We start from the raw sequence: 9,692 nt of genomic DNA, 5'->3' as shown, positions 1-9,692 counted from the left end.
ATTTTCTAGGTTTTGTTTTTAGACAAAAATACAGATTCTACAGGGTACAGCTTGAGAAAGCTGACTTATGGCACCAGTACACAAGTGGCATATGTTTTTCAGGTGGCTATTCCCCAGTGTCTTCCTATCCCTCCTCTCATGTTTATAGAAGGCTCAGGGATTCCTTCCAGGCCTTTTTAAAACTAAACTGTTTTTCAGAATCATGGGCTAACAGATGGAGAAGAGTTGTCATCAGCTAGCCAAAGTAAATATAGTTGCAAAGAGTTTCTAGCAATAACTACGCATAAGTATGCAATTCAGTCATCTTTCAGTTGAACTTTGGGGGATTGCATAAATCTATGGATGTACCTGACCAGTTTTCCTGTGCTCTTGTTGGGTGCTGCAGTTCCTCTTGGTAACTTTGTAGAGAGCTTCACCTACATGGAAAATATGAGGCTTTGGAGCAAATAAGAGACCCTATCGTCTCCTGTGGGCACCTGCAGAAGAGCCAGTCTGCCTCTGCTCTGCTGGCTCACTGGTGGGACCTGTGGGGAGTTGCTGCCTCTGGATGCCTGAAAGTGCTCTTTGTGTTGAGGTGGGTGATGACCTGCATATAGCACTGACAACAGGAGGCAGCAGGACAGGCTTTAGGTCGTCTTGTTCCCAGGATCAAGCAGCTTCAGAGCTGGTTTCCTAGGGTGTCATGGGCACAGAGAAAGGATTTCTCCTTGTACTGAACCAGTTTTCATTGACCCAACAATGCTGGGTATTTCCTCACCATTCTGTGAGAGTCCTGCATAAAAGGGCGTTGGTAAAACCTGACACCCTGTCTTTAATTTTTCAAATTCCAAATTTCTGGAGCTGAATGGGGGAGAAAATATCACATGGAGCTGAGAAAGATGTGAAATGAAAATTCCCCAAAGTTAGCTAGAAAATCCAGAGGCTTGCTCTGGGTTATGCTTTAGCCTACCAGTTAATATGTTCTTGCTGCCTGCTCAGTAATTTGTCAGGAACAGGGAAGAAGAATCCAGACTTGGCAAGCTGGTGCTGCAGACAGATTTGGTCAGACGAAATCCCAGTAGACGTTAGTCCAACATCAACAGCTCCTGAGCTATCACATGGGAATGCGCAAGGAGATAAAACGAACGTCCTAAAGGGTGGATCCTCTGTTTTAAGGGGCAGAGAAGGGAATCTGGCTAATGTAATATTTTTTTTTTTCCTTTTCTTTGTGGAGTCGTTCAGAGAAATGATGGAAAATGCTGGTTCCAAACACAGATACAATTCTGTCTTTTCTTGAATTCTTCACTTCATTTAAAGTTGCTTAACTCCTCTCTCTTGCTTTTTCCTACATGTGAAGAGAGGTTAATCCTATCTGCCTTTACCTCAGAGGGATTATGAGGGCAGAGTTTGGAAAAGAATTTGCCATCTATGCAAAGAATCCACAAGTGACTGCAGGGGAAAAAAACCCCAGACCTACCGTTGGGAAACTCCAGCACCAATCGACTACTTTCTGGAAGTGGACTGTCCTGTTACATAAACATCCTTGAAGCTTTGCAGAAGGGGAGGCATTCACATCACATATGTGGGGCCTGACTAATTGGGCTTTGTGTGTGAAGAACAGGGATGGAGAGGATAAGGAAGTGAAATCCCCAAGGTGCAGGCTGGGCCTCCTTCTTCCCATGGCCTGTACTGTTGCTTACGTGTTGAAAAGTGGTCTCAGAGTCTCCTGTACCAGTGAGCTGATGACTGGGAACTCTGCGGGCCCCGCAGCCCAGCCTGCCTCCTAACTCTGCCCTCCCCAGCAGTCTGGGCGGCGTCCTGCTCAGCCCAGCAGCCAGCTGCAACAGCCTCCAGCAGTCGCTCAGAGAGCATCCCTCTGCCCAGAAGTTGTTAACGTCCCTTCATACTAAAATCTGCATTAACTCAGTGGTCCTGGTCTATGTATAAACAGCATGCAGACCATGTAACTCTTGGCTGCTTCTACAAACAGTGGCAGAGGGGGCTGCTAACTTCAGGAGCTCCAAGTTGCCCCGTGGAGGAGTTTGTACCTTTCCACCGATCATGTGGGGAACCAAAATCCCACAGTTGCTGTTTTGATGGCCGAAGTTAGGTGGCACCAGCACCCCTCCATCCAAAACTCACTTGAGACCCAGAGCCCGGTTCTCCACAGCCCCACACCTTGTGGCAAAGTGGAGCTGCAGCATGAGTTGAAAGTCACCACTTTGTTTGGCACACACTTTGTAAAGCTTTGTCACTAGTCCCCGGCAAAGAAAACAACTTGTTTCTTCCCCCATCTCTTCAGGGAAAACCATGTATAGCAGGCATGTAAATAACTTGATAGTGTCTACTATAAAATTTGCATGTATGCTTTCCCATATTTTACGACAGACAGAGAATAATGGTTGCAGGGTTTCCATCCTGTACGGCAGCTCTCAGGGTAACAGGTCAGATTTAGCAATTGGGGTGGCAGTGAAAGGAACAGATTCACAAGCTGAGAGAGCCAGTGCTGAACTGGTTAGGAAAGAGTAAAATCTGAATTCCCAACTCTCTTTCTTTTCACAGCTGTTAAGAGTTCAGTGGGTTGAACTGCAATCCTTCAAGTTCATCTGTTGACTCCAACACAAAACTATTATAAACTGTGCCTCTAAAACACGTGATGAAACATTTCTTGAGAGCTATTTATTCCAACTGCAGCAGAGGAAAGTTTACAGAACACCCGGCATTTGGTAGAGGAAAGGTCTCTTGAGCTTTGCAAAAGGAGGAATTATACCAACGTAAGTTGCTTTTCGATTTTTTTTTCCCCTGCACCATTGAATAAAATAATACTGCTAACTTTTTTTACCCTCTATGGAAACATGATCAAGTAGCACAAAACTATGTTTAAGTGCCTAGCAGAGTATTTCTATATAGTTTTCTTTCTTTAATCGTGTGGATTGGGGTTTTATAATTCAGCATAGAACTCAACCTGATTTAATATATGTATTTCTTTCCTCTAATGTTTTCTGTATCTGAATAACAGTTCATTCAGTTACAATATTAATGCAGAAGTATGATAGACTGCAAGCTTCAATCAAGTGTGTCCTGCAAGCTTACAGATTACAAGTAGCAAGGAATAGTTTGGGGGTATTTTTTTTCAGATGTTTCTTTTACATCTTTGAGCTGAAGTTTGATCTTACGTATACATACACATTCTCCTCCAGGCTTTAGCTGTGGTAAAACACTTTCTATGCTGAAAATGGACCATGCAAACATGACCCAAGCCATGCTTGATGCTGAAACCCGCAACACGGAGAAGAACAACAGCAACGAGTATTTTTACATTCTGATCGTCATGTCTTTCTATGGGATCTTCCTGATAGGGATAATGCTGGGCTACATGAAATCCAAAAGAAAAGAGAAGAAGTCAAATTTGCTTCTGCTCTACAAAGATGAGGAGAGAGAATGGGGGGAAGCTGTGAAGCCTCTACCAACCATATCGGGGCTGAAATCTGTCCAGATCCCCATGATGCTGAACATGCTGCAGGAGAGCATGGTGCCGTCCCTGTCCTGTGCCATCTGCTCGATGGAAGGCAGCAGCGTAAGCTCCGAATCCTCCTCCCCAGACGTGCACTTCACCATCCAGGAGGAAGTGCTGGATGCTGAACTGGTGGAAGTGTCAGAAACGCTCCTCAACGAGAGCAGCGAGGGATCTGCGGAAAACATCCACAAGAATTCCTAGCACTTGCAGGGCTCCCTTGATCAGCTGCCAAAGTGTGAGTGGAGCTCCCGCTAAGAACTTGTGGTTCTACTTTCCTGCTCTCCAATGAACTCTCAACAGGTATCTGTGCCCCTGGGCCTGAGGTGTTCCTGAGAGCTGGGAGGACAAGGAAGCAGTGGTACCCAGCACCAAAGTGTAACTTGCACATAATTGGGATGCTTAATTTTAATTTTTTCATTATTATTTCTTACCATAAGAGCTAAGAACAAGGATAATATATATATATATTTTTAACGAGGTAACTATTACTGGCATGTCTCTGCATATTTCAGAATTCTGCAAATATCTGGGAAATGTTTAGGGAAGTTACCCTAACGCAAGTGCCTGGTTGTTAAAGACAATGGGTAATGCTCATTCACACAAAACTGTGATAGACTAGAAGTACTTTTACTGTGTTTCTCTTATGACAAACCACAGCCAACAGCAGATTTGCTCAATGAGGCCTCAAAAGCTGAAAATTTGTCGATGCTGTAGTTGAAGGGAGATTGCAGCATGGCCGGAGACTGACTTTACACACAGAAAGAATGAAAGAAAAAGAAATTCAGGGACACTTTTCTTTTCTAGGAGGTTTGCAAAGCCTAGTTTCAGATCCATGCCACTATATCTGTCTTTAAGTTGTACCTGTACTGGCTGGGTCAGGTTCACCAACTTCTGCTGCAATCCAGCCTTTGACTGAGTTACTAGTAGGAAAAGTGGTTTTGTTTTTTGCTTTTGTATTTTTTAAAGACATGTACATTTGATCACTAAAGGCAAAGATCTGTAAGTTAAAAAAAGACATTAAAAGATCTTTGTTACAAGGTGTAAGACGTAGAAAGGCTTGAACAAATGCTGCTCTGTTACGCCCCCTTGAAAAATAGGTGGAATTCAGAATAGAATTTAACCTAGCAAGGGTGACATCCTGGCCCCCCTGAAGTCATCAGCTGAGTTCTCCTGACTTCAGGGGACGTGCACAAGATTTTGTGCTTCTCTATTGGAGTTGAATTCTCCATTTGAGGTCAGTAAAACTGTACTCATTTACATCATTAAAGAATACGGCCTTTCTGCTCTATTTAAGCCAGTGTAGATAAACATTTCATTACATCCTTTTTTTTTTTTTTTTTATCAGCTTGCATGTGACACATGCATTTCTATAAAGTCATTTGTAACTAGTTTTTAAAACCAGCACAAACTTCCCCTCCTAATTTAATGGTACTGTGATTTTTTTTTTTTTCAAACGCTCATGAAATTAGTTACTAAATTATTGCACTGTTAAAAGAAGTAATGTTAATATTGTAGCAATGTATGATTATTTCAATCATACCTGATATTTTATAATAACTTATTACAATGTTTGGGTTAGTTCTGAACCATGAGGGCTAAAGAGCCTGAGTCTAAAGCATTGCACAGCAAAATGTTTGCAAAATGTCTCCACATATTTCCTGCGCTAAAATAGCTCTGTGATTTATCCACTGGCATTAGAGCTTGAGAGACAGCTTGAAAAATATGAATGCTGAACAGCAGAAATGAACTGAGGCAAGAGTCTGTTGTACTTCTGTCCTTTAGAAGGGAGCACTCTGGTTTGGGCTTGGAGGGTTAAAACGAAGTGATGTAGCCTGCAGAGGTATCACTGTCCCGCTCTAAACACAGCAGAACAAAGGCTCCATTGTGCTCAGAAGGGGCCTGATTCCGTTCAGACTGAAGGCAGTGGGAGTTTTTCCATCGACTTCAGTGAACTTTGGATCAGACCATATAAAGCTTTTTGGTAGATTTACTCCAAAAGGGGCTGTTTTAAGTTTGAAAGAAGCCAAATTAAGTTTGGCACTTTGCCTGGAATCACTTGAATCGTGAAACTTTCCAAATGAGACTGACATGCGCGAGTTGTCACATTTTCCATTGCTTTCTCCTTCGTCCTTTTACTTTTGGTATAAATGTATTTGTATCTGTAAAAAACTGATGTATATAATTCCTAACATATTGGGTTGTATATAATTGTCTCATGTATTTAAAGTTTATTGTTTCTACTGGCACTAATTTTTATTTAAATAAAGAAACACGTTTCCTGGAAAAGTTTCCATGTCTGTTCACTGCGTCAAATAGATTTCCAGTAATGGGACCATGCAAAATTTCTACAGGATTCTTTTCTTAGCCTCTTTTTGAAATGATTTCTTATGTTTGACAGTACTGCAGCACTGCAGGCTGACCGCAGGGCTGAGCCAGGCACTCCAGATCTGCCTTGGGTCCGTACGGGCTCTTTGGGGCACTGGGCAACTTCCTTGCGCTCAGCTCCTGCCCATGTGCAGGCAGAGCTGCAGGGGTACCCAGAGTCCTCCTGCAAAGAGCTGGGGGTGCTGGCGAGCCATTGAGCACGCTGGAAAAACTGACAAGCTCCTATGAAAGCTTTTTTGTCACTTATAGAGCTTCTTCAAAAGTCTGCATTTGGAGTTTTGGTTTTAAATTTGCATCGTAGCAAACTGGGTGGGCTAGGTTTGAGGTTACAGGCAAGTAGCTGACCCAGGTGTCTGTTCCCACTGGGTTTCCAGTACTTGGCCGTGGTACGTAGCTGGCTTTGTCACAGGCTTTGACTCCGGGTCTCATTGCTGCCCTATCATTTCCAGCATTAGGAATAGAGGGAGTTTTGGGATTCTGGCTCCCCATGCAGGGCGGAAGTGTTTAGAGGCAACTTTGCACTTCCGTATCTCCTTCCAGCTGTGACAGTATGTGCAGGGTCACAGGCACTGTCTGAGACCTACTTGCATGGGGTAATTTGAAGTTATTTTAAAAATCAGGTTGTTATAACGTTATATCTGCTCGCTTTCCCACAAAACCTGTTCCCCTGTGCTCTACTCTCTTCACTCACTCCGTATTAAATAATTCTGGGGCCTGTTCACAAGCTTATGTGGACCTAAAGCTACCCATCAGCAAGACTGCATTTCCCTCCAGCAATGTAATCTCCCGGGACACCCACAGTGTCCTGGAATAGCGGGTCATCTTCCACATTTACCCATGCTGCTCTTTCAGTGTTTCCATTGCCACAATAATGAATCAAGAGACTTCTGACAGCGCTGGTGATAAGAGGAAGAACAGAACAAAATGTAAATTGCAATTCTGCTTTATGGATCAAAAAGCTAGCTTATTCCAGCACTTTCTTGCATTAAATTGAGCTGCTATAAAGGGAAACACTGTGTGCTTTGGGGTCTATTTACACTGAAGTGAGCTAGAAAGCACGAAAATGTGGCCACCTTCTTGCAGACTGTGATGGAGCTATCCTTGGCCCATGGGGTTGGAGAAAGCATGTGTGATAGTTTGATATGTATTTGTCTTTGTCCTAGGGCATTTGTCTTTGTCCAAATTAGTATTTTGATGGCACCAGGGAAAAAAAAAAGAAGCAAAAATATATTTTATCTGTAAAAGTTAATTGGATGTGCAACTGTATGCAATGATGCCTTGAAGACAGCCCAGTGACCCAGGACTACCAGGTAGCTATTATTCCAAAATAAAAGAAGCGTTGTTAATCTCGAAAAGCTACAGATGAAAGGAATAAAACTGCCCCCATTAATCTTGTTTCAAAATCCTTTTGACTACTAAGGAGTAAAAGGTAATAATGTATTTTTTTTCCAAAAATGACATACATTTCCAGTGTGTTTCAGTAACCGAGTTGAATCAGATTCAGAGCTAACAGACCTTGGCTTGACGGCAATGATAATTGACTGTAATTTGACTGAATGGAGATGATTTTATTTTTACAAATGCATTCTTTCTTAAAAGAACACAGAAACGAGGCTCCCAGTTCTTGGCAGTGCTATACCTCATACGTTTGCTGGAATAGTTAACGCGTATCACCTTTGATAGAAGAGGAAATGATGGCCACATGTGGCATGTGTCCATGGTCTGAGTCCAGGACCTACTGTAAATATATAAGTGCCAGTTCTCAAGATTACCACACTGGGATCTGTGATAGCAGCTGGCTGATTTACAGTCCTAAATCCTACCAGTGGATTGCATACGGATGCACCTGTGAGGTTACTCATTCAACAGACTGAACCTGCTGAATAATTGAAGTGGAAATGCAGAACCCGTCTCTTCCTCAGGCACAGAATCTCCCAGGCTCTCCAAGGACTGCCGTCCTCTGGACCAGGGAAAGAGTTAACCAGGGAGGGAAGGTTAACGAATAGGAGAGAATACACTTTCCCAGGGCTGGAGCGCAGGTCACAGATCATGGTAAGTAAGGCCAGGAGCCTCATGTGTTACAACTCATTGCAAAACTTCTCTCCCTAGCTTGGCCCTCTCACAGTGGCTTCCCCTGGATCTGTCCCTTTCTCAGACATGCGCCCACACCTACCCAAATAATCAAATCAGTTCTCACAGGGCTGGAAAGGAAGGCAATGGATAAACTGTAACAGTCATTTCTGTTTCTCAGTGCATGATGTTGGACAAGGATAGGTGTACTGCTCAAGGACAAGGAGCATACAGGTCCCCGATGCACACTGCACTTTTATCACAGCCATTTCAACCAAGAGAAGATTAAACCACCTGCTTTTAATTTTCATCTCAAAATTTCAAGACCCTGCAAAGACAGAAGGAGTCCCCGCCACATGATAGATAGATAAGCATTCTCAGAGATGCTCGAAGTGGGGTGCTGGACAGTATAGTTGGTTGTGCCAGATGCAGTTGTGCCAAAGCTGGACCACACTCGCCTGTGGTTGTCAGCCTACCATGCTCACGTTATAATCTTTTTGGACCTTGATGTTCTAGTGGGAAGATTATTTCTCCCTGAGTTCACAGTCGCATTTTAGATTTAAAATACAAGGTTTGGATCTGAGAGGCATAAAACTTAATAAAATTGTTTAGGCTATTGTTTTTTAAGCACTGATCATATTTGCCTCTGTGTATTTGGTTTATTTGCTTTCATATTCTTTCCATTTTCGCACACCTCTGCAGTTCCTACTGCATACAGCCAAAAATAGCTGTGAGGTGAGGTGCCGCCTTAGTATATTGACACTTCTGTATCCATCTCAACTAGGGAAGAAAATGGAAAATAATACAAAATCAATGAGCACCAGAGTTTTTCAAAGCTTAATTTTGTTTCAGTTTGGATTTGGGTAGAGTTCCAGTTTATGTTAGACCAGGTTAGACTGAGACTTTTGCCATCCAAATAACTGACTAAAAGAAGGATAATAAAGGCTATTGAATGGTGCATTACAGGCTATGTTCCCATCTCTCTCCCCGGGTAATCTGTTTAATTGTCCTGTGCTTCACTCGATTATCAGATGATGCTACTTATATTCCTGTCTGTGAGAATACGATATGTTCTTGACAGACATGAAATGCTTGTGATTCTCAGATGAAAGATACGGTATAAATACAAAGCATTTGCCCACCTAGGAACAACAAACTTTTTCCCCCCCTTAATACTATTAGATGCTAGAGTAGCCACTGGCAACAAATGACAATTGCTAGCATCTATGACTACCTGGAAGAGTGCAGCTCATCCCATTGGACCTCCTCAGGCTGGCAGAAGCCATGTAACAGGGCCTTTTTGCTTGGTTGGTATGAGAGAGGATGTGCTGGTGAGCGAGGCAGTAGCCCTGGGATATGGGAGACTAAATTCAGTTCCCTCTTCTGCTCCAGGTTCACTGTGGTACTCTGGAAAATGGACTTGCTTTGGCTAAGAGTCTCATTTACAAACTATAAAGAAGAGCACAGCTTCGCTGCCTAAAGCTGATGTGAGAATAACTATGCTGAGAATCTCAGGGTACTGAGCTCTGATGGCAAGTGAGAAAAGACAGATGATTTGTTACTCTTTGTACTCAGAGAAGGAACCACAAAATTAAAGAACTTCCTCTGGTGTGAACTCCAGCTGTTTAGCCGGGGCCAGCATGTGATGCCTCCATCCCTGCAGCTTACCTAGGAATGCTGGGCCTGGAGTCAGCCTGCTGTGGTGCCGGTCCCCAGCCTAGCCCTCCCTGGGACAGCTGTG

The 9,692-nt window shown here is 43.2% G+C and overlaps 1 protein-coding gene across 1 annotated transcript; it reads left to right on the top strand.

Annotated features, from left to right (window-relative positions):
- Positions 1-2,726: 2,726 nt before the first annotated feature.
- KCNE4 (potassium voltage-gated channel subfamily E regulatory subunit 4) lies at positions 2,727-4,572 on the top strand. The gene is made up of 2 exons (XM_082319628.1): positions 2,727-2,753; positions 3,180-4,572. Exon 2 carries the CDS (start codon positions 3,206-3,208, stop codon positions 3,695-3,697), a length of 492 nt encoding a protein of 163 aa, XP_082175754.1. The 5' UTR covers positions 2,727-2,753; positions 3,180-3,205; the 3' UTR covers positions 3,698-4,572.
- The last annotated feature ends 5,120 nt before the right edge of the window (positions 4,573-9,692 follow it).

The sequence above is a fragment of the Platalea leucorodia genome, assembly GCF_965183815.1.
Source record: "Platalea leucorodia genome assembly, chromosome: 8".
Classification (NCBI taxonomy): Eukaryota; Metazoa; Chordata; class Aves; order Pelecaniformes; family Threskiornithidae; genus Platalea; species Platalea leucorodia.
This window is presented reverse-complemented; position numbering and strand designations above follow the sequence as displayed.